The 25,574-nt window shown below is 35.6% G+C and overlaps 1 protein-coding gene across 9 annotated transcripts in view; it reads left to right on the forward strand.

Moving 5' to 3' along the window:
- Nucleotides 1–25,574, forward strand: part of IQCM (IQ motif containing M) — a 195,323-nt gene that overhangs the window by 119,001 nt on the left and 50,748 nt on the right. For all 9 annotated transcript variants that reach the window (XM_038178806.2, XM_038178802.2, XM_038178809.2 and 6 more), the window contains 4 exons: nucleotides 4,837–4,937; nucleotides 10,669–10,858; nucleotides 12,240–12,384; nucleotides 15,182–15,316. In XM_038178806.2, the coding sequence (XP_038034734.1) occupies nucleotides 4,837–4,937; nucleotides 10,669–10,858; nucleotides 12,240–12,384; nucleotides 15,182–15,316 (571 nt within the window). The remainder of the gene's footprint in view (nucleotides 1–4,836; nucleotides 4,938–10,668; nucleotides 10,859–12,239; nucleotides 12,385–15,181; nucleotides 15,317–25,574) is intronic.

The following is a 25,574-nucleotide window of genomic DNA, read 5'->3' on the forward strand; positions in this document are numbered from 1 at the left end:
TCCTTTTTTTTCCTTTTAGTGATTGTCCTCTACTTATTGTATTTAAGCAGTGTCCATCATCTTGGGGCCCTGGGACCGAGACTAAGTTCATGAGTTTCTGTGGCATGGTGCCACTAGCTGTAATAGACAAGGTGGATTTTGTTCCTGGTTTCAACCTAGCCACCTCTTCCAGTGCTTTATATGCCACTTTCATTCAATTTCTACTGGGATGCAGTGATCTGTATTCTAATTGCAGATTTTTCCTTTTTTTTTTTTTTTTTTTTTTCTTTCTTAATTTTAGGACAGAAGTCTTAAGTCTTTTGAGTCATCAGAGTCCTTCATTGCATCTTCTCCCGAGTTCCAGATATTCTGGAAATGTTAAAGATTTTAAAATGGTATTTTGAATAATTCTTTCATTCCTTTTGCAGATTAATGCAATTATAATATCCACATATATCCTGTTTTACTGAGGAAAACTTGAAGTTTTCACAAATAGATCTTGATCCCCATACAAAACAGAAGCAGAGTAGTAGAGCTAGAATCAAATAAATTAGTTCACTACCCCAATTCTGGAGTAGCTTTCTATGCAGACATTATTCTTAAATAAAAGTTACTTTTATTCCAGAATAATTATTCTGCTCACAAAACAGCATCGGCTCTGAGACAAAGCTGAGACTTCTAACACTTTGTAAGTTTATCTCTGAATTCCTGCTGTGCAGATGGCACAGTGGGCTGGGGAGCAGCAGGACTGGGAAGCAATAGAGAAGTTGGCAGGTTGGTGAAGAAGATAACAGGTGGCTTGTGAAGTGGAAGCAAGGTCTTTATTGCAGGCCACCCTTGTCTCAGGCAGAATAAAATTTTGAATTCAAGGGGGGGGAGGCAGCCTCAGATGAAAGAATACACAACCTGCTGGACCTCATACTGGAGACTTCAAAGATATTTTCAGAAGTAAAGGAAATGAACTGTGAACTTTTGGATGGCTCCAGGTAGAATCCAGGTAGAAATGGGAAATCTAGAGAAAGTAATGGCTGTTCAAAGGGTGACTAAACACTGAGATGGTGGACCAGCACAAATAGAGAGCTGTGGAAGAAAAACACTATGTAAGGTCTTCAGATGAGACAGGCGCTTTTTTTTTTTTTTTTTTTTTTCCCTCTCAGCAACCTTATCAGAGTACAGATTGCTGTAACAGCCAATTAAATTCCTTTTGCAAGTGGGAGGCAGGAGGCTGAACTCAATTGGCAAGTGGCTCATCATAGTGTGAAGTGGGAACAGCTCATTCTGAGTCAAACACATGCTTCACTGCACTGTCTTATGTGGAAGATTCTGAGAAGATAAAACCATTTGACTCCTTTGTTATAGCAGTGTATCAAATATAATGGTGAGTGCAGATTGTAAAGAAAACCTTTGTGTGTATTTCGTATCTCCCACTTTTCAGGGGTTAGTGATATGATTTTCCTTATTGTTAAAAGGGAACATACTTCAAGCTATGTGGCCAACTTACTTTAAGAAAGTAATGTAAGATATATCTTACTTAAAAAAGAAATTACGGTGAAAAATTGTTTTCTCTCTGCTGTATAAAACATTGTAGGTAGCAGTCTGCTGATCAAAATGTTCATTTTGAAATGAACAGTCTTTACAGATGTTTGATACTTGTTTTATGAATATCAGATATACTTAGAGATATGTTCCTGGCAAATCCTGATCACATGCATGGTAATATATTAATTTTCATTGTCAGCTCATAATCCTCATCACATACTGATAAGCACAGCTGGAGGACCCAAGAAAACCTTGGATAATGACTTGATAGCATTTCATAAATGTATTGTTAATTGTTAAGATACATTTGAAGCAACTTAAAACATCATCATCATCTATCTTGCACTGAATTCATACATTTATAGTATGAATAAAAATGTGCAAAGCTGCTTACTTTAGTGTTGGACCTTTGCCCAGAATTTAGTTTTTGGAGATTGACTCTTGAGGTCTTATGCAGATAGTATGCTTATTGCACTTCTGTGTCCACCCTTTTCTCATGTTTTCTCCCAGGCAGCTGGTGTTAATGCTTAGATTGTATAAAATTATCTAGTCATATCTCAATTGTACAAGAAGTGTAGTTTCATCTTCATATTAAATCCTAGCAGGTGGCTTTATTAGGCATTGGCATGGCATTAGACCACATGAACTAAAAGGTAGACTGCCTTTCAGCATATGCCTTATATCCCAGACAGTGTTTCCAAATGAATGAATGGGGGTGATAAAATCAGGCATTTTATCTCCCACTTTAGGTCTTGGAGGAGCAATTTTAGGACTCAAATTCCTAGATGAAAAACAGAAGACCAAAATACAGCAAACTAGTATGAAATCAAACCAGACAAGGCTGCTCAGTGATAACAGAGAACATCTTAAATAAATTACCAAGGAACCATACACCTATAAAATGAGGTGTTAAATAAGGCTATTCCTGAGCATGCACATGCATTTTAGCTCTCTCAGCAGATAACATTTAATTGGTGGCTAATAATCCAAAAACATACAAAGGTGAGAAGAGCCAGGCCCTCTGATTACGATAGCAATTGCTTGAAGTGTAGTAGCCTCATAATAATGCTTTTTCTTTAGCATTTGGGTAACCCATACCTCACTGATTGAAATCAGCAATAGAAGTCAGTACAGTAACTTGCAACCTTTAAAACCTGCACTCTGATTAAAAAATGATAATCAGTGTCTAGCATTTAGGCTCTGTGGGTAGATTTGCTAAATATCATTCCTGAAATAGTGGTGTAGATATACTAAATGCATTGCCAATGTTAATCTAGCACATACTACTTATGATTTTTCAAACAAAATTTTATTTTGTTATTTGCTCATCAAAACATTCTGGTGACTGAAAAAGTAATGAAAATGTTTGGTGGAAGAAATTACTATATATATGTATACCTAAATGTGCTCTAAATTTTGCATTTTCACACAGGCAAGAACTTGGAATCATTGTGGTTAGTTCTCTGAAATTGTAAACTTGGCACCAAATGAAGCACAAAATATAACAGAAGGTTGGGTATAGTAAGAAAAATAATTCAGGGGTGAACACATCATGTCTGTGTACCTTGAGAAAGGTGGCAGTGTGCAGAGAGGCTACAGTAGGTGACTGAAATCAAGCACAACAGGTCAGAAGAATAATCAGTAGAAGCATCGTTCCAAAAACTGGGAGCTGAGCCAAAATATTAGGAAGTCCATAGAGCAAGGTAGGACCTAAGGTGGTAGATAATAGGCAAAGCTAGTATACATTTGAATATCAGACTTTGGTTTCAGTAAATGGGACTAGGGTCTATGATATAGCCAAAAATTTATGGAATGGTAACATGCAACCAATAGGACTTGTCCACGAGGTGGATAGGAGCAAATCACTTGTCAGGCATGCAGTCTTTCCTTTAGCTGGTCAAATGTGCCTGGTCTTTAATTGACGGGAAGTCTCCTGAGACCAGCTGTAGCACTGATAACCTAGCTGGAATTTACTAAGAATGTGAAAGTGCCCATGTAGCTGGCTAGTAATCAACACGTATTTCTTAACTACATCCATAGTATACATGTATCTTAAATATCACATGCCATTCAGACCATTCAAAAAAGATAGAGTCTAGAAGGTAGTGTGTGGAATTGCCAGATGTGTGGAATAGTTTCTTTTATAAGACAGACTAAATAAATCGGGATTCATAAGGATAGAAAAGGATATCATGCTGTATTTACTGATGATGAATATGATATACCATTTTACCATCCATTGATTCAATATCATAAGATCTAGGTAACTGAGCAGCAATACGATCTTGAAAGTGGGGGAAAGGTTAATAAAGAATATTGCTATTTATTATTTCTGTAGCTCAAGTACTAGAGGGACATGATTAAATTAGCAGGTAGTAAATTTAAAACAAAAATCCAAAACTCTTTTTCATATAATGCAAAATTAAATTATGGCTCTGTTAGTCACAGGTGTTGTGAAGTCTGAAAATATATAGGGGATCAAAAAGGGGATTAGGCAATTTGATGTCTGATTAGTTTTTCAGTGGCTATTAAACACAAGGGTAGAGATGCTGCCTGTAGTTCGGTTACTAAGCTGCCAATGACCAGAAGTCTGTAATGGAGACAAATCACTCCAAATGTATGGTGTTTCTTACACCTGCCTAGATTCCTTTGCTGGCTATTGTCAGGGAGAGCACACTAGAATGGGTGCTTTTTCAGTGTAGTGCCAGATACATGTTTTTTATGATGCTTCATTCATAACTGTACTCCAGGAACACAAGAATTAAAATATATATGGGAAAAGCCATATTTCATACTAGGGGAGGACAGCTGAGGTGGTTATAGTTATGTTTCCATTACATTCTGTTTTTTCTTTCCTCTCAGTCTTTTACCAGATTATGTGTCCTTTTAAAGAGTTAGCCTGATCAGAAATGCAGTACAACAAAAGCCAACCAACCTGATCTACGCAAGTGGCTCTAAGAATAAAAATATGATACCAAATATTAGTCTTCTGTGTTTTCATAATTGCTAGATTAATAATCAAAAGTAGCTGGACAGGGAGCAGTCCTGGAGGAGATGGAATGGGGAAAACAAAATTTACACTTTCTGAAGCTGTACATCTGAGCTTAAAGGAAGGTATTGCTAGGTTTATCCCTAACAAAACACATAGGTTGGATTAATTTCTTTGAACTTTTAATTTTGCTCAATAAAGCAGCAAGTCCTATCTAAATTGTGAACCTTTTAAAGTATATGTACAATTCTTGAATTATATGGCAGCTGTGAGCTGTCTTAAATTTTAAATATCATCTTATTCACTAGATCTTTCTTTTTTCTTTCCAGATAGACTTCCCAGTCTACAAGAAGAAAAGTGCTGCATCAGGTGCTAAGTCAGAAAGGAGAGAAAATTGTCAGAAATTCAGTCAGAAAGTCAGAAAGTTGAGGTGCTTTTTTTCCTATTCATCTTTTGTAAAAAAATGACAGCAGATGAAACTGATTTATTTTAATGTTTTTCTTTTTGAAATTAATATAGAAACTGAGAAAGGCATTGGAAAGCATGAATGGGCCCTAGCCATGCATTTAAGTTTTTTCCAAATAGAATCTAAAGATTTTCAATGGCATTAAGTTACAAAACCTCAGAATGGTGATTCTGGGTCTGATTTGTATGATCTGAGGAACCAGATCCATCTGTTTGATGTGTATTGAAACCTCCTATTAACATCATTGTGGCCTCAGAAAACTAGGCAAATTTAAAATTTGAAAATTTTAAATTTGCCTAGTATCAGGCCCTGAGACCAACTAAGTTGGGCTCTCTGAAGTTAATAACTGTCTTCAGCTGTAAGTTAAAGCTGTTGTTGTGCTTGTCATTAGGGCTTCTATTTATGACTCCATGTTGCTTCTCTGTCATATTTTGTCTTCTATGAACATCCTGAGTGAATAATTTAGGATGTGTCTTTGAGTTTAAGCAGTGTTTCATCATCTTCTTAATTTATGTCTGCATGAATTCTAATTAGCTGGTCATCAAAATTCTACTCAGCCATACATTGATTATGTATATACGTATCTTCAGATTTTATTTGTATAGTGATAATTTCTGGATTGAGAACATACTGACACTTATGAGTAATCACTGGGCTCCAGTTCAGCACTCAATCTGTATTCAGTGAAACACTTAAACATATGCTTAATTTTGACTTTAGCTCAGGTGAGCATGCAGTTGCCTCCATCCCAATTCAGCATAGCATTTTAAGTACGTGCCTAACTTTAGGCATATCCTTAAGTCCCACTAAAGCTAAAATCAAACACATCCTTAAGTGTTTCATGAATATGTATAACTGCTGAAATTGGTTCAATGAGATGAATTCTGTCGGCCATTAAGTAACAAGAAATGCCTGGCCATGATTTCATTACTGTCCTAAAGGCAGGGAAAATATAACAGAGAACAATTTATTTGTGCCTCAAAATTGTAAAAGCTAAGCTGTATACTGTTGAAGATAAAATATTTTATAAACTCTTCCTATCCATTAAAGAATACTATCAGGAAGAAATCAAGATTCCATTCTCAATGTTTCATTAGGTTCTGAATGTTCAATAATGTTTTGTTTCATTCTTGAAAAACATTTCAGATAATGTATCTAAATGTGTTTGAAATTACAAATGAGAATGAGAGGACAACTGGTTGCAGAAACAAAGAAAATGAGTAAACTGTATACAGGTGTTGAGGATGTTACAGTTTATAGCACGTTTCTTAAAATTTTGTTTTATTTTCGATGCTGAAGTGCTTGATTCACATCACCAGTCTTTGTTTCAATCCCTTTTTGCTTTTGCTGCTTCAACGTCTACAGTCCTTCTGCACTATTTATGTGAAAAGCTCTTTGCATTTTTTATTTCAGATCCTCTCCTATTGCAGTTCATGAAGTCTTTCAACAGTAGGCTGTTAATCCTTTGCAGATTAATATGATTTCAGTGATAATCCTTTAATTTGTTGAATTTTAAGACATATAATCATTAAAGAAAGTGCTTGACAGATTTTCCATTAGAGAGGTACAAAGCAGGTGGTATGTCTTTAATGTATGTCGGTAGCATTTTATGTTGCTCATTTATAAAATTAAATTTGCAGATGAAGCAAAGAAGTCTAGGGTTAGTTACTAGTCTTTTCCCTTTGATATTACATTTGAAATCCAATTAAGGAAAAGGTTATTCAGGGGGTTTCAGACCAAGCAGTGTTAGAATATCTGGTTGAAAACTTTTTTCACATCTCCATTGCTACATTTCTTCTGCAATAAGGGTCAGCTTGGGTTCTACCCTAACACGGTAAAGCATTGAGTTATTATGTGGAGAAAGGGCAGGATATAATATAAGACGTGAGATTTACCTTCAGGTAGGCTGTAGGATGTAAATAGTATACAGGAGTCATTCCAGCTCTTTGTACGAGGCTTATTCAGACCTTCATTTAAGTTAAATATATGATCGAAATATTATTCCCTAGATTGAACTGAAGGCTTGAGTTATCTCACAATAATGGCACACACAAATCTCTTGCTGTTAGAGTTTTTGGTTTTCTGTTATTTCCAGCTCACTCTCCATGACAGTACTTCTCATCCAATACTTTACCTTCTTTTTTTCTTCTCTTTTTCCTCCTGATATTTCCCATATTGACGTATTTCTTCTTCTTCTGCTCTTTTATGCAAACTGATGAAACAATAGGCAAGAAGAGAAGGCATAGATATTAAAATATTATGATACTGAGTACTCTTGTAAGACACATTTTATTTAAAATCTCAGAAGCAATGCTTCAGGGTTAATATACAAACAGCAGAAATGTTCTTTTTTATTGTTTTTAGCCACAGATTAAAAAACAACAACAAACAAACAACCTCTACGAACATTTAAAGTTTATTAAAACCTCTGTTTAAATAAATAGATAACAGGTGTGGCCTATCGTTACTAGGCTGATTTTTTTGCTTTTATATACTGAAAATGCATAGATGTTTTATGCAGGAAGGAAAGGAAGCAGACACCACAAGTCTTTAGGAAAATCAGGTCCTGAACTTGGCAAACCTTTAGCTGATTTTGTCACATATTTGCAGCTTTAATATGATTTGGCCTTTGCAACAGCCAAAATAAGTGTCCTTTAATCACTTCCAACCTATTAACAGATGGGCAAACAGCTTTTATAAATGGGGCATACAAAATACTCCAATATCAGCCAAAACTAATTAGTAACAATATCTGAAATGCAATTTATAAGTGATGGAATATATATTAATGCAAATAAACTGATGGTTTGATAGAAATTCCATTTCAAACATTATGTCTGGTATTTGTTCTGCTCTGTTATGTTCTAAATACTCAAAAAAAAAAAAACACCACACACTTTTTTCTGTCTAGCTATTTTCTTCTGTTAAAACATCTTGTTTAAAGGTAGTGCAACTGATAGAAATCACATTAAGCAAGAGGTAGTTTAGTACGTGTTTTTTTTTTGTGGTATATTAGAAAAAGGACACTTGAACACAACATTAAAAGAAGTTAATCTTTAAGAACAGCCCAAAGTACTGATATAAGACATTATTTATCCACCAGTGCCAGATCATATTAAATATATCTTTACACTGCAGTATTAATCAGCATATGTAAATTGCATGAAATTAAATTGCGAGATTATAGAAAAATTGCCACATGCATAATTCAGTAGGAAGAGCCATTCAATGCATTGCCATCAGATCTATGGCATGAATTTGATTTTACAAAGACATCTGTAGTGCAGACAGCTGCTGTACCTAAGTGAGAATTTGATTGTACACTCAATATTTCAAAGAAGCACTTGTCCATATCTTCCGTATAATTTTTGTTATCGTGGCTCTAAAAAAGAATGTAAGTGGTTGCAAACTCAGTATTGTTCTGAAACATGTTTTCATAAAAAAGAAGTAATTCAAAACTTGCTGGTTTTAGGAAAATTTTCCTTTCACCCGAGTGCCTTGTCTTTCACAAACAACCTACCTCTCCATCTCAACTGATGCAGTGATTTGGGGGTCTTCCTTGGAAAGTCAAACTATATCTAGAATACTAACAAATTTGAAGACAATGTTAAGAAAACTTTTCAAATCTTTCTTCCTGTAAGGTAACACAAAGGGACCTGCTGTCTCACTTTCATAATTGCCTCTGATAATCTTTTTCTCAATTTTTGGAAAAAAGGAACAATAGAAGTAGTGTGTACATTCTATATGCCCATGTTTCTCATAAGTCAGGTAGTTCTCTTCTTGTCCATCCAACATAATGATATTCTGTGGTCTTTGAAGACAGTGGATCTCATCAGCCCAGTACTGTAACCTTTGGGTAGCCTCATGCTCAGCATATTCAGGTGTTTCAGAGTAGATAGTCATCACCTGCAAACTGGCTAGACCTGTCTAGAAATGGCTCTGGAGACAAGTTCACTCAAGGCATCCCTGGTGCAACTAAGGAAACTGTAATTTCTTTGAAACCGTAACAGCAAATTAAAATGCTGTTCTCTGATAGAATCTCCGAGGAGAATAATGAATGAATAACCTTTGCTGGAATTGAGCTGAATTAAGCCAGTAGAGGGGTGAATTCTTTCTTTAGTGCAGAAGATTTGGAAGTTGTATAATGTTATAATCGAGAGGTGAGATTGTGGTCCCAAACTGAGAAGTCATGTGAAATACCTGAAAGTTTTTTTTAGCCAGTAGAGAGATCAAGATCGATGGGACAGATTTCTCTTTGTGGCACAATCTGGAATGATGAATAAGTGCAAATGATATTTTTTAATTATAAGAAGATGGTCTGATGAGAAATCCTGCAGGCTCTTGGCTAGAAGGAGAAAATACTACAGAATACCAGAAAATAACCAGTTTAGAATTCATTGTAAGTTCCAAAACAACTGATTATAACCTCAAAATAATGAAACCAAGACAAAAGGAAAAAAAAAAAAAAAAAGGAAAATACAAGTTTTTTGAGAAATGCTCTGATCTCCATTTCTCACGCATTTTTATCTGACTAGCACCTTGCTTAATTAAGACCAGACATCAAAAAACGTTTTTCTCTCAAATGATATTTGAAGCAGATTGGTTTAGTCTTAGCACAATCTGGATGTAGTAAGTAAAATTGCAACTGACTCTACAGCACATAGCTACTTATGACCTTAACTATAAAATGACTACTTCTATTCATAATTGCACCTTCAGAAAAAAAAAAAAAAAAAAAAAACTCTAGATGTGGTATATAATAAATTCTTCAGCTATATTTTAGTTTACATTTCTGCCAGTTACACAGCTTGGAATGTAAAATCTAATGACTTGATTAACCACCACGAATTGTTTTGACCATTCCTCTGTTGGCCATAGTCCAGTAGGAGAGCTGTAGAGGTGAGACATTGGAGAATTCCTTATTCTTTATCAAGACAAAATTGAGAGATTTTATTGTTTTAAAATTATTAATGTTACTGTAGTAAATACCTCTACAATTCATATTATTGGATATCTTGGCTTTTCTGCTGTTTCTGCTCTCCTGTTTTGAATGGAAAATCTCCAATACAGCCTGTCTAGGTATGTTCTTTTAAAAAGGATTGACTTAAACACATTTATCCGTTCTTGTAAAATTTATTTTTTGTTTGTTTTTAATTGGAAATTAATATAGAAGACACATTAAAGGTTTCAGTGTGCCTGTCTACTAGATATTATCTCAATGGTAAGAAACATGTATACATATAACATAAGTCATTTTTTAGTCTGACAAATTCATTACTTAAAAAAATGTTTTTCACAGTCGGTATGACTTTTTACATCCTCCTTTCTGTAAAAGTCAAAGTAACAGAAAAAAAAAAAAAAGCTATATGGTTGGTTGGGAATTCAAAATATTAAGAATGTTTAAAATAATAGCTTAATCCTTATAGTTTAGAAAGTCATGGGAATTGTGGAGATCTACACATCTGTACAAAACATTTGTCAAGCAGATTTGGATGCTAATTCTGTAAATGTAGTTAGTAAATGACCAACAGTTCCTTTCCAATCTTTTCAAGCTGTTCCTGTAAGTGAAATGATTCTACATGATTCTGTACTTATTTTAGGTGAAAATTACAGTTTGTCTACTAACATTTTGATTCATAGTTCAAGCATTTTTCTATGAAACTGAAAAACAAATCTTCTTTACTTTAATTTCTAGTGACAAACGCCTTTCTCTTCAAACCCAGAAGAAGGAAAAGAAAAATGTAACTCACCTGGAAGACTTTGGAGCTTTTTGTGATTGTACAAAGGATCCTGGCAGCAGAGAAGTACTTAAAGCAGTCATTTGCATTCAGAGATATGTGAGAGGGTGGCTTGTACGCAGGGCATTCAAGAGGGTAAAAATTAAGGTAATGTCTTGGTTGTTTAATCCACATACCACTTGCATTTTAGTAGTGTAAGATTTCTTGATTATTAATATTTAGCTGTGGAAAACAAAACAAAACAAAACACATGCTGAGCTAGTCCGTATGCCATCTCTGTAGTGCACCTTCAAGGTCAGAGACAATTCAACGATACTGCTCTGCTGGGACCTGTTTCCGTCACTTAATTTTAGGAAGGCTCTCATTTTTAGAAAAGAATGTCCTTTGTGATGTGTGATCCCTTTACCTTCTAATAGTCTTGGCATATATGCATATTGTATTGTTAATTCTGTGGCCTGCAGACAAGGTAGAGAAACATGCTTTAGCTAACAGACTGCTTATTGCACCCTTCTCCCACTCTCTTTTAAGCTTAAATTACTGAAGAAAAACAAAACAAAACAAAACAAAACAAAAAAACACAACATGGATTCTATAGTATAAATACTGTTTTTCATATTTGTCATCTCATGTTGCTAAATGAAATGCCAGTTTCTGAGAAATGGTATACCAAAATGCCATAATACGCACTTCTGCTTTCAATCTCGGAGTTTATACCAACTTAAAAGAGCTTATGCATATTGAAGGCTGGCTGCTAATGGAGGCTGCATAACTTCAGTTAAGATATCATTTTTTTAGTGATTTCTAAGCCTTCTATCTAAGGAGTAAACCCTAAGAAAACTTGTAACTAATTCAAATAAGTGGGTCAAGTAGGAACTGAGTCATCCATTAAACTATCTATTTTATTAGTTTTCCAGAATCCTAAAATAGGGTAGTAAAAATCAGGTCATATTATTTGGTAATCATCAACCTTTAAAAATATTCCTTCACTTTATATATTGGAAGAGAGGGAGATTAATGATGAGGTGAAACTGCATTTCTTGATATCTACTCCCGGGCTGTAGGAAACAAATATATAATTTTCCTCCCATGACATACTTTTAATCAAAAAATGGATGTTGAACACAAAGTTTCTCACCTTGCCAAGTTTCACTGTTCCACTTTTCCTCTACTGAGATACAAAATCTTGTCTTTCCTCCCAGATTCTGATTGTGTGCAGATAGTATTTTCCATTTCATACAATTTGTGATCTACTTCTGTAATTTGGAATAAAATGTGTTTATCTAAAAATAGTTCTATCCAATAGTTTTATCTAGTCATCTCTGGAAAGAATCATCCCTTATCAAAACTATGGAGCAGTTGTTTTTACATATCTGTCCACTTACGTTTACAGTGATGCAATTTATTCTTGCTTTTATTTAAGATTTTCTCATACACTGAATACCTTTTGGTTCTAACTCCTCATCTGTTTTTTAGTCACCTTTCACTTGTTTCTTACAGTAATAAAAGTGAAATATATCTGTAATTACAGTCAGCAAGTCATGGACCATCCTTACTAGCAGTTGTAAGGTACTATCGTAAAATGATGACACGCATTAAACATCGAGCTGGTGTTTTGGATCTGTCTACACCACTTCATTATTTTGAATTAGAGGAGTGGATGGACAAGAAAAAATGTAAGTCATGCCATTTTTGTACGCAATTTCTTCTGTTTTAATTTCAGTGGTTTGTCTACTAAGTAATATTCCAAGTCTGCAACACAGTTATTTTAAAATGACTTTTGGTGCAAGGCAGATTTGATGTCGCCATATGTACAACTGCAGTTCTACAGTGTTGTACCAATTGTCGGATTTAGCATGAATAAAAAGATTCTTCTGGTCACTTGATAAAGAAAGCAATTATTAACTGTTATCATTAACTATTTTAACTCTTGTGTGCTGCACATTGTGATTGTGTCATCATGTTGTGGGTGCTTGACTATTAATTGTTAAGTGTCATGAAAAGTCAGGAAGGAGGAATCTAATGAAATGGTAGATAAGGAAGTGCAAAACTAAGTATCATCGTAATTACCTTAACACTTTACCCTTTTCAGTCATTCTGGCAGTGATTTTTTTTATCTAGTATTATTGTCCTTTTTTTAAACAATCCCTCCCCCCCCCCCAAAAAAAAAAAAAAAATGGATAGCGCTCATATCTCCCACAAAGAAATAAGTCATTTGTATGTTTAGAAAGCCTCTTAAAAGAAGATCCCTTTGCAGATTTTGTGAGTGATTCATGTATTAGAAATTTTATTCATGAAACTAGTTTTTACACTTGCTTTTGTTTCCTCTTTTTGATGGCTGACTGTACAGTCAAGCAAGTGTGGTAGAGAGCATGGTTTGGGGCTCTCTATCACATGGTTCAGTGTGGTTCAGCTGCATGGTGGAAAACTCAGACATGCTCTTACAATAGGATGAACTGCAATGGTCAGGAGAAGCATAAATGTCACTAGCTTGAAGTCATAATCAAGAAGGCACAGACAGGAGAGCTGCTTCTCCCAATGGTTCTTCTGATAAGTAAGCAGAGTAAGTGTTGCAAGAAAAGGAAACAGTTGACTAATACCAAAGCTGCCTGTTCCTTAGCTGCAGATGCTCGCTGACTGCTTTCTGCATCCTTTTGAATATTACTATTCATGTAGTTCTTATTCCCTAAGGATTATAGGAAGATACTAAGGAAAAGAAAAAGCAGTTTAAACTGCAAAATATAATCTAATCTTCCTTTTTATGTAATCCATTGCCCTTCAAATTCCTCTTCCAGAGTAAGAGGTAGCTGCCTCGTCATAGAGGATATTTAAGATTAGATGAGTACATACTGTGGAAAATAGCTTTCCTGGTGGGGAAAAAGCTGAGAAAAAGAGAATTAGGTTGAGTTTTCAACTGTGCATCAAAAATGCAATACTATATGTTGGACTTAGATGACCATCTTCCTACCTAAGATTTAGGAATGTGCTGCTTTATTTTTTCTCCTTTAAATAGGCATTAGCATTCCAGAGAAATGAAAATATACCACCCATTAAACACTGCAAGCAAGTTCTAATTGATTCTTGCACCTTTTGAACATGCTATGTATTAGTTGTTTATATCTTGTTTCCCATTTCCGTTCAGTCCTTTAATTCTGCATCCATAAAGTTTTATGCTTTGGTCTAAAGGAGGAGGATTTTAATACTTAATTTAAAAATATTCCATGGATAGGTTTTGAGTTCCCTGTAAATGCTTTATTGATGCAAATCATGTACTGAATGTGTCTTTGAATCTTCCAAAGATTCATGATATAGTCTCAGTTTTGACTTCTGAAATTCTGTAATCAGGTCTTATATTCCTATCACCACATAGGAAATACATATGTGTGTGTATATGTACATGTATATCTGTACATATATGTATGTGTGTGTGTATATACACACACACAAACTATATATGTGTGTATATATATATAGTTTTTTTTCCCTGTACATTACAAAAACTATATCAATAAAATTATTTAACTTATAAAACATAACCTATATCCTCCTGAAAAAGTGCATCCTTTTCCTAGGCTGAATAGCTCCTAACATTAATGTCTGGTGACTGAAAAGTTTGTACTACTCTTCATATTGTGATGAAATGCTGGTCAATGGTTGAGTCACTGATGCTTTCAGTAGAAAGACTTCAACTTATACTTTCAAAGCTTCTTTGTTTGCAGATGTGATAGGGTGTTGCAACCCAGTGTATTGTCCTGTGTTGTTGTTTTGTCTTTATGCCTTCAAAAATCAGGGTGAAAAGTCTGAGTTAAAAAGCATATGCTGTTTTTCTGAAATGTTAAATTGACATTAATTTGCTCTTCTATGATGAAGACAGAAACAGACATGTTCTAGATGTTCATGCATAACAAAGAGTGTAATTTGATTTATTGCTGTTAACCCTTGCAGGAAAACTAGTGGTTCTGGTGATAAATAATAAATTAGCTACACTGTCTCTCAGGTAGGAAGATTTCTGGCACCAATTCTGAAAAAAATCTGTAAGCTAGGTAGATCAACTGGAGTGTTCTGTGGACATTAGAGTAAAGAAGACCAAAGATTTTCATTTTTAATCTGTACTTTTCCCTCCCTGAACAATGCAAAAGAAACCACATAATGTCTTTAACTGGAGCTATATTATTTAATATACACAATTTGTCAAGAAAATAATTGACTGTTAGCCCCCTAATATATGTCCTTGTTGTTTTCTAATTAGCTTTGGTAAGGCATCTATAGAAACTTCTATTACGATATTGCTCGGGACAATGTTTTGAGCACATCTGCCAAGTCAAGAAGAGTACTATTAACTACTATTGGCCTACGTTTCCGTACATAATTTATCAAGAATATTAACTTGATTCTAAAGAAAATGTTTCTAGAAAAATCAGTATCCAGTAACATACTGTAAATGTGTATCTGATGGAAGCTTCTCTTCTTCAGTTTATGAAGCGATGTTTTTCAAGAGAGAGCTTGACAAAAAGATGGACAGAAAGCAGTTGTCTGAATTTTTTAGAGACTGTGGATATTTTATACCTGCCAGTGGAATACACCAGGTCTTCCAGCTGGTCTCTCCAGGTAAGCTGATTCTTAAAAATGCTTTGCAATGGTACAAAAAATTCTACTGCAGATGTCATAGGCTTTGGGTTGTTTGTTTACACTGTATAAAGAAGCTACTACTCTTAAATGCACAGTCAAGACAAACCTTACCTGATGTTGATGTTCTTTTCCAAAATGGACTATTTTATCTTTATACTTGAAATAAAGTAGATTTTGTAGAGTTGCACTGTGTCTAACAATGCTGGACTACAGTCCCATACTGTTTTGAAATATAGTAAGAGGCCATAGATCAATTTTGTAGCAGGTTTCCACTTGCAGGTGTCTCCAGTCAAAATATTAGCCTTATTCCACACTTTGTAATGTCAGTGGTGTTAGCCTTCCATCTCAGCCCAACTGACTTTTAAAAACATTCTCAAAGGAATACATTCATAGTTGAATGTAAATAGAACAAGACATCATGAATCAAGGTATCCTGTACTGTAAATAGGAGAGAAAACATTGCTCTTTAAAAATAGAAATAAAATTGTAATCAGTTAAGCCCTTCAAAAAAACCTAGACTCATCTTCCTTCTGGCTTTTCTCATTCCCAGGGCAGTCAGTGGGAGTGTCTGCAATGCTCTGCTCTTACAGCAGAGCAGCAATGGCTGCTTCTGGGTGAGACTTATGTAGGCAGCCTCACTGGACACCTCACAGGGTGGGGTGGGAGATGCCATTTCCCATTTCTTCTCAACAGTAGCACACTTTTGTTTTGTACTGACATACATAGATGCTGTGAACCAAAGCTGGCCTAAGCATAGATTAATATTACCTCTGTGTCTTCTTAAGTTTAACATCCATCCCAACTGCAGCTTCTTGCAGATGGTGATCTTCTTTGGAGACTACATTTAATTTCATGTACCAGCATTTGGAAAGAATAATTTTAAAGTACAACGTCCTTTAGTGAGAGAGAACCATGTTTAATTGGTGCTTTTGTTTTGTTAATGACCTGCATGCGGGTTCTTTCTATTTTTTTTGTTGTCTTCCAGCCAGCTCTCTGTTAAAGCTGCATCTTTGAGAGGAAGGCGGTCTCTCTGAGTGTCTGACCACATATCATACTTGCACGTTAGGCTGCTTCTCAGTGTTGGCTCCTAGCAAATGCAATTAATTTATCATGGAAAATCATGTATTACATGTCATTTAGGTCACATTCCTAAGACAGTGTGAATAAGACCAGGTATTTTTAGTCATTTGCTCAGTCCCCATCACTATGGTAACAGGAGATTTTGTGACTGCGAGACAGATTTCTGTCTTATATCCTAGATTTGGGAGACTATTGCTACTTTTTGCTATGTTCACAGAGTAGGAAAGGTTTATGCTTCCCCACTCATTATTTAATTTATTTAGTGTCTCTTAGGTATGAGGTGTTATCAAGACTGGTTTGCTTATTTGAGGCAGGGCGTGGGCTTCTTATTTATTTTAAATTCAAAACTCTCTCAAATTATGAATGTATAAATGATGAATAACTGCTGAAACATAAAGATGTGCTTATGTCTAAAGGGCACCCATAAAATGATTTCTAATATGAAAGCATTTTGAATAAATGGCACTTATCTGTAAAGTGTCCTCTCTTTCTCAATTTTATAATACAAACGTCATTATTTCTGAAGATAAGTTATTAATAGAGTACAACCTTGCTAAATTGCCTTGGAGAGACACTGCAACTGGCTGAATGTTTCGAATTGCTTAATATGGATTTGATGCAGCTATCTCCTGTGCGAATACAGAGCATCCCATACGATCAGACTGCTTATTCAGGAATGGGACTATAAGTGTCTGTGTATATATGTGTGGGCAGAGTGGTAGAGAGATCTAGTAATTACCATATTGAGCTTTTTGGGTGATCATTGCGTCTTTTATGGCCATGTTACTGATCCATGGAAGGTTAAATAGAGAAGTACCCTTGCCTTGTGACTATTTATTCTGAGCATGGAGGGAGAAAAAGGATTCAAATTTTTAAATTATTTCTTTTTCTATCTCATTTTACTCTTACTGTTGCCTGCCTACCTGCTTGCCCGTCTTCCTTGCTTACTTGCTTCCTTCCTTCCATTTTGTTCCCCCCAAATGACTCTAAATTCCTCTAAAAGAATGGGACCTATGAAAATAAGTATGCAGATGTTAAATGTCCTGTCACCTTTCCATTTACAGTAATGAAATGGTGATTACTGTCTTTGGCTAAGAATAATTTTAACAGTAAAAGCTTGTCTTTTTTATTTTACATGTTCTCTTGAGAGTTTTAATTACATCTGCATAACTACAAATCTGATTTGTATGGATCTGTTTACTTTTTGTAAAAGTTAGTGAATAAGATAGTAAAATTCTCATCAGAATAAAGCAAGAATATTTGTAGCAGAATGCTAATATGCATTTATATAACAATGAGCTTGCTGTCAAAACAGAAAAGTAGACTATCCATTGTAAAGTACCTGCAATGTGAATTAGAAGTATCAGGTAGAACAGAGAAAAAAGAATGTGTGGATGGCTACTAGACACAGTGTTTTGAGTTGCTTTGCTTATACAAGCGAAGCTAATACAATAATTTGACCAGATGTGACAATTGTGGTGGCTCTCTTGGGAGCTAAAAAAGGCATTGGTACCTGGTGTGAGTGTATGGGTGCTTAATGGACACTTACAAGGAAAGACATGTTTGTGATTTTCTTTTGAATTCTGACTTTTAACCTCTGGGAAACAAAGTGAGCTTCCTTTAGATCAAATGAATTTGACCAGGGATGGTCAAATAAAACTATTTGAGAGCATATAAAACTATCAGAGAACTTCCAAAGGCAGGCTGCACAGCTGGCAAAGGTCTAGAGGGGAAGATGTATGAGGAGCAGCTGAGGTCCCTTGGTTTGCTCAGCACAGAGCAGAGGGGAGACTTCATGGTGGCCTGCAGGTCCCTCATGAGGGGAGCGGAGGGGCAGGCACTGAGCTCTGCTCTCTGCGGACAGCGACAGGATCTGAGGGCACGGCATGGAGCTGGGACAGGGGAGGGTCAGGCTGGGGGTTAGGGAAAGGGTCTGCACCCAGAGAGTGGTTGGGCACTGGGACAGGCTGCCCAGGGCAGTGGTCATGGCACCGAGCCTGCTGGATTTCAAGAAGCATTTGGACAATGCTCTCAGACGCAGGATTTGATTTTTGGGTGGTCCCGTGTATTGCCAGGAGTTGGATGGGACCCACAAGGATCATGAGTCCAACTTGGATATTCTATGGTTCTTTATCTTGCTCCACACAGTGGGAGGAAAAGTATGTGGCTGAGTTACTAGCTAACACATTGCTTACTGAGTAGTTAAGAACTGACTAGGATTAATCAAAGGGTTTTCTGTCAGTGGTGAGGTTTAGCTACTGTTTTCAAGAAAAAGCCAATTACAATTAAGGTCATAGTGCGGTGGTTTTTAGATTCCATATACAAATAATAATGCTATTTCTTCATATTTCATAACAATTTGTGCTACTACTTATTGCTGATGAGAGAAAACCTCACTGCTGTACCTCATCTCAATAAAATAAGAAAATCAGAGGTAATTAACCAATCTATTTTTTTGGCCATATGTTTGAAATATCCATTGGAATTATACACAGTAGTTCTGAAAAATATGTCTATAAATGTTTTTCAGAAAGCAGTGTAGTAGACTGTTTAAAAATACATTTTTTCTCTGATTGACTCAAAGTGCTATGTGTCCTATTCAGGTAAATATTTACTCTGAGTTCAGTGAAACTATGCACACATGTAGGTTGGATACTGGGACTTCTAGTTATTTCACTTTTAGATTTGCTGAAGAGTCTGGAAATAATATTTTGTTATTTAATTCATTCTGCAGTTACTGGAATTACTACTGTTAATGCTGGTTGAGGCTGTGAGGTACACAGTTGTGATCTGATCCCAGTACCTTTTGTTAGAGGCAAAATGTTGATGTCTGCAGCATACTGGTAATTGGAGTATTTTCAAATGAAATGTAAACACAGTAAGGATTTTCTCTACAATTGGCCCTTCTAAGCAGCCTGTACTAAAAAACAGATTTCTACATCTTTGTATTTGTGATCTTGATAACTACTCATGTGTTTATACAAAATATAGAGTGTTTAGGCTAAGGATATGAAACATCACATATTCTACTCAAATTTGAATCACTGCCTATAAGCCATCTCAATTTATATCAGCCTTGCCTCATGGCTTATTGTTCTGCATTTACAGAAAGGTAGTAAACCATCTCTTCATTTAAGTACAGAAGTATGCGCAGTACTGCAGTGGTTAATTGGCAAATATTGCTGGAATTTACATATATTAGTGGAAGGAAAGTTTTCCTTTTTACAGGAGCTTTTACGTTGCAAACTGGTCTGGCTTGATTTGAAACAACTAATGATAGTGCAAAACAATGAGCTCTAACAGACATGTCAAAGCAATATGTCTTCATTAAAGTCAATGCCAATTCCCTATCAAGCTCCAGACAAAGAGAGGGGGGGGGGGGGGGGGTGAGGAGGGGGATGCAGGAGTTCAGAGTTCCCTGGAGAATACTTCCCTGCATGAAGTTGATAGAGGGTAGCAAAGCAGTCTGACTGCCCTCCTCACAGCTTGTGGTTTAAAGCTTGACTCCTGCTGAACCTTCATCATTTTTTGGTCCCACTGGGCCATTCCATGATAACTAGTGCCTGTTACTGTTTTTTTTGGGAAGCTCTCATATGTTTGGAGGTCCAGCTCAGAAATGGCACTGTGGCACTGTATGACTCTGAAGCCTTCCCCAGTGCCACTCTGCAGTTAATTTCTCTCTCAAATTTTTCCCTCTGTGGTTCATATTTGTGACATCTTATGCATAAATTGTTAAAAATAAACAACACCTAATAGCAATTTCTGTTGCAATGATGCCAGAAAAGCCTTATTTATAGAGCAGGACCCTTCTGTGTTGAGTTCTGTACACATTCTGAAGAAAAATATGCTTCCTGCATCACTGATAGGAAATAGGCTCCTAAAACTGTTTATTTGTCATTAAACAAAATGTTACAGGACGAGCAACAGGAACCCATAAATACTGTAAAAAGAACAGAAGTGTAACAGCACTCATGCATCTGGCAAAACACAACAGTATGCAGTTTCCTTCACAGTACTGTTGTTTAATAATGTTCTCCACACCTATGTGGCAATGAGCCCTAAGGCAGACATGGACTACCATTCTGACCATTTAAGCCAAATATAACATCAAGAAATTGAAATTCCACCTTAGAAGAACTCTATGAGTGAGTTAGTGATAATGAATAGAAGCATTAATAAAATGCCTTGCTAGAGCTATTGCAAAACTTTGCATTTTCTACATAATAGTTGCTGGATCAAGGCTAAATGAAAAGCTGATCTAATGATCCCTTCAGGCCTTAAAGACTGCGGGTCATTCACCATCAACTACAGCAAAACCAAATAAAATCTGTATAGTATGCTTCTCACTCTGATACCTGGTTCCCTCCCAAAAGATTTACAGATTAGTATGAGCTTAAAAGGTTTCAGATCTTCCATACTGCTGGAACATTTGTCAACGAGCATGCAAAGGCCCTTGCTGGGTCCAAATGCTGTCTGATCAATGCTTGTTCACAAGCATCCTTTCTAACATGCCACACACATACAAACAGAAGCCTATGTTTCTCTCTCTTTTTCCTTTTAAAGGAAGGTAAATGTTGTGCTTAAAAACTTAATTTGATTGTGTGTTTTTCTGTTAGCATGTCATCAGTATGCTCTTCCTGAGGTTGGCAAATCGGAACAGAAAATTCTATTTGGGTTACCCACACAGCTTGGAGTACTCTAGGCCAGCCACCAACCTTGTTTTAACATGATTAAAATGTTACTTCTTTTTGACAGTATCTATAGTCCAAAACATCATTATGGATTTATTAAGATGCCTTGATAATAAAGTTGAGATGAATGACCTATTCAATTGATGAAGAGAGTTTTTGCATGTCTGTTCACATTTGGCATGACATTTAGAATTATTCTAAAAAAATACTTTGAAACAACAATGCAACTATCAGAGAAGGAAATTTTCGCTTTAAATTCTGTTTTGCTGCAATGCCTACAGAATAGTTTGCAATAGTTGAACTAGTTATATGCTGACACTGCTGCCTGTTATCCAGATTGACGCTGTCTAATTTATATTCTCCTATCTGTCTCTTCATCTTATACCTAAACTATAAAATCTTGGACTGCCTTTTTGTTTCATCTGTGTTAGAGTCTGACACGGAGGGTCCTGTTCTGCACCTAGAGCTCTGGAGCACTATCCTTATACAAATAGTTTGTACAAATGCTGATATGTTGTCAAATCTGTTTTAAAGAAGGTTGTGGAACTTTTAAATTTAAATGGTATAACTTACCTACACCGTATTACAGAATCACAGAATGGTTGAGATTGGAAGGGACCTCTGGAGGTCATCTAGTCTAACCCCTCTGCCAAGCTGGGCCACCTAGAACATATTGCACACAATTGCACACAGGCAGGTTTTGAGTATCTCCAAAGCAGGAGACTCCACAGCCTCCCTGGGCAACCTGTTCCAGTGCTCTGTCACCCTCACAGTGAAGAAGTTTTTTCTCATATTCAGCAGGAACTTGCCATGTTTCAGTTTTGTTCCCGTTGCCTCTTGTCCTGTCACTGGGCACCACTGAAGAGAGTCTGCAAAACACTGAAAAGTCTTTGTCGATAGACAAAGTCCTTACATTTGACTGTTTTTCTATGCCAGAAACCATCCTCCACCCCCAAATATAAGGAGGGATGGTACCTTTCGCTGTGAATCCAATGGCAGGTTATGAGTGGGAGGCATGTCACAACACCATTGTACTTAACCATCACTGTATGGCCAGTGCTGGAACACAGACCAGTGTCTATGCTGGTCAGGCTTCTGGGAACAGCTGGCTGCAGATTAGGCAGAAAGGACTTTCTCTGGGCCAGCATTCTTCGCTGCATGTACTTATCAAAAACTCAAAAACTCGTGAGGCATCACCTCTCAACTGAAGCTTAGGATGTTTTTTGTTTGTTTGTTTGTTTGTTCGTTTGTTTGTTTTTTTCTTTCCTGTTCTCTGTAACAAGGATACTGTTTAGGATCACTGGAATATTGTGGCTTGATCAGGTTGCCCATCTGCTGTCTTATCACTTTGGCCTGTCTCAGGCCAAGAAGGACAATCTCAGTGGACACCTTTCTTTTCCACCTGGCAGTTTGTGTTTTCATTAATATCACTACAAGGAATTTGTATTTTTATATAGATATTAGCAGCTTAGTTTGCTAGTACATTTTATGCAATAATATCAAGTGCAGTTCATTCCCTTGATACAATAGCACACATTTTCAAACCTTTTTAAAGGTACAAGTATATTAACATGTTTGCCCCACTGATATGCTGCTTTGTCTATTTTACATTTTCAGACTCTTTATCTAGGTGATATTCCAAATCACCAACTGGTCCATGTAGGTAGTCCCCTTTTCATTATTATGGATCAACATGAAAAGACTGCTGCAGTGTGTACTTGCTGATTTGTCTCCAGCTCATTCTTATCAGTGTCTTGCCTCGTCTTTTCTCTTAGCTGTAGCTAGATTGTATTAATCTGTTGAAATCTCTGGCTGTTAGCACATTAGTTTCCACACTAAGTAAATAAATGAAGTCCCTTCCACTAAAAGAACTCATCAAGTTCTCTTGTCTTGTAGGGGAATTAGCTTTTTTAACCTTTCCCACATAGGATTTAGCTTTAATTCTTTAATTGGCTGAACAGTTCTTGAAGGCCCACCAGTATTGATGGAGCAGGTTCATTGCTTCCTATGCCTGAATGGCAAGTCTACCTAATAAAACAACTCAGGATGACATTTGACCTTTTTGCAATTGCATTGTTATCTGCTCTTCCAATTGTGGTCCTCTGTAACACAAAAGACTTTATGGATGCTTATACAGTTTCCCCAATTTCTGAGCTCTTGATTATTCCTTTCCAAGTTTAGTACTTTGCACTTACCTGGATTGAATTTTGTCTTATTGATTTTGGGCCTTTTCTCCAATTTATCAAGATTATTTTGAGTTTGAATGCTCTCCTGTAAAGTGCTTGTAACTGCTTTTAGTATATTGTCATCTACAGACTTTATAAGTGTCTTCTTTATTCCATGATCTCAGTCATTGTTAATGAAAACATTGAATAAAAAAGGACTCAGCTCAACAAACAGCTCTGAGACCTCACTTTATACTTCATCTCATTTTTGACAGGAAGCTATTTAATGACCCTTTGAGTTGGATAGTTTGATCTCTAATAAGAAAAAATGAATAAGCAGAAAATATGTTCATAAAGACTAGGGAGCTATTAAGAAATTCACATAAAAATTTTAGCATAGAATAGTAGTATATGGGAGAGAAATTAACTGTTCATCATTTATTGCTACAAATATGTCTTTTATATGATTTAAGAAAGTTTCTTCTCCACTAAAATGTGAAGAGTTTTATGACTGCAGTAGTCTGGGTCAGAAGGGTATGTATCAGGTTTCTAAAGTTCAAAGAACATCTTACTGTCTGTGAGGAGATGGACCATAAAAACTGACTTAACTATCACTCCAATTAAAATATATATTTCAGTATTTATATTTTAGCATATGTATAGTACAATACATCTATAAATGTATATGGACGGGTGTTATAGAAAATACAAAAATAGAAGACCTGTAATGTATCTTGAAGAAAAAAAAAAAAAGGAAGGAAAAAGAGATGTATATCCAGTGAACAGAAATAATTTTCTGAATAAATCTGAATAATCACTGCATCCATACTGCGAGATCTCTTTGACAAGGCAATGAATGTAAAGATCTTAAACATCTAATTTAATAAATATAAAAGGAGAATTATTCTAATATGCAGTTTATGGATTAATTTACAGAATATATGGTTTTAATCTTTTTTGCTGATTTTTATCTATACTTTCAAAGCATAATATTTTTTCCAATACTGCGTTGTTATAGATAAGTATATATTTTCCTCATTTCTTAGATGGAGAAATAAGAAAAAGAGCTTAAATGGTTTGTCTCTTATCATATATTGAATTAGTGGTAGAAGTTTAGCCAGAATTATTTAAAGTTGGCTGAGAACTGGTTCTAGCTTCCATGGTCATGAGATAGATGCATATTGAAAGAAGCATCTTATATTTTTATCTATCTGTTACATATATATGTGTTTGCACACTCACACTTAGCCCTCTTCCAAAGACATATACTTAAAATTTTTGATTTTTATAAGATTGTTCTATTCTGTCATCAGCTTAACACTTACTTTTCAATTTTATCTTAAACCTAATTCATATTCACGTAATTCCTTATGTGTGCAAAGATAGTTTTTGCTTCCTACCACGATGTAGATTATTTGAATAACGTTTTGTTATTTAAAATGTCCTTTTGCATGACTCTGTAATCTATTTTTTGCATTTTAAACTTTCTCAAGTTAGATGGCATAAACTTGAACAATCACTTGGTTGACATAGATATGCTTCATTTTTTGAAGAATAACCCTCTAGAGAACAACTTGCCCACCCTTCAAAACTAAAGCAAATGATAATTTTAAAGCAAAATTGTGCAATATCATCACACCAAACACTTGTGATACCAACAATTTATGTTGGTGTAAACCATTTAAGTTCATTTCCAGACAAATATCTTGAAGTTACAGGTTGTTAAGATTCTGCCCTTTTCAAATCTGATTTTAAAATTACATATTATAATTAAAGAGCTTTATAATTAGATTAATCCTATTATTTAGGCATTCTGTGCATCAAGACTTACCAAGACCTTTTATTTATTTCCTATCAGACTATGATCTTTTGGCGTTCTGTTTTGTAGTATTCCTCAGCCTAGAAAGTACTTAATTTTTTTTATCTAAATTATCTTCTACATTCTGTTCAGTAGAAGGATTAAATACTTGTCTGGTTGTCATCTGTTATAGCTGCTTGTCCAAAACTGACACAAAACATCCTCTTTAACCATATGACTCTCCTGAGAATTACCAATCCTCTACCAGCATGTGATTTGGCTATCAATGTTTGTGTTTCTCCTAAAGAAAACAAACTTGGTTGTCAGTTTTGATGATGAGTAACTTTTATAACTGTTATTTGGCTTGCTGTGATTACATTTTGGTCTCAGTTCTGTTATTGTATCTGAAATTGAGTTTTAGTGTAGTCTTGCTAATGTTATCTGTCACCCAGCAAGCAGCTATGTTTCTGCACTGGGTGACATCTATCACTGTGACCGTCGTT

The sequence above is a fragment of the Anas platyrhynchos genome, chromosome 4 (assembly GCF_047663525.1).
Source record: "Anas platyrhynchos isolate ZD024472 breed Pekin duck chromosome 4, IASCAAS_PekinDuck_T2T, whole genome shotgun sequence".
In the NCBI taxonomy this organism is placed as follows: Eukaryota; Metazoa; Chordata; class Aves; order Anseriformes; family Anatidae; genus Anas; species Anas platyrhynchos.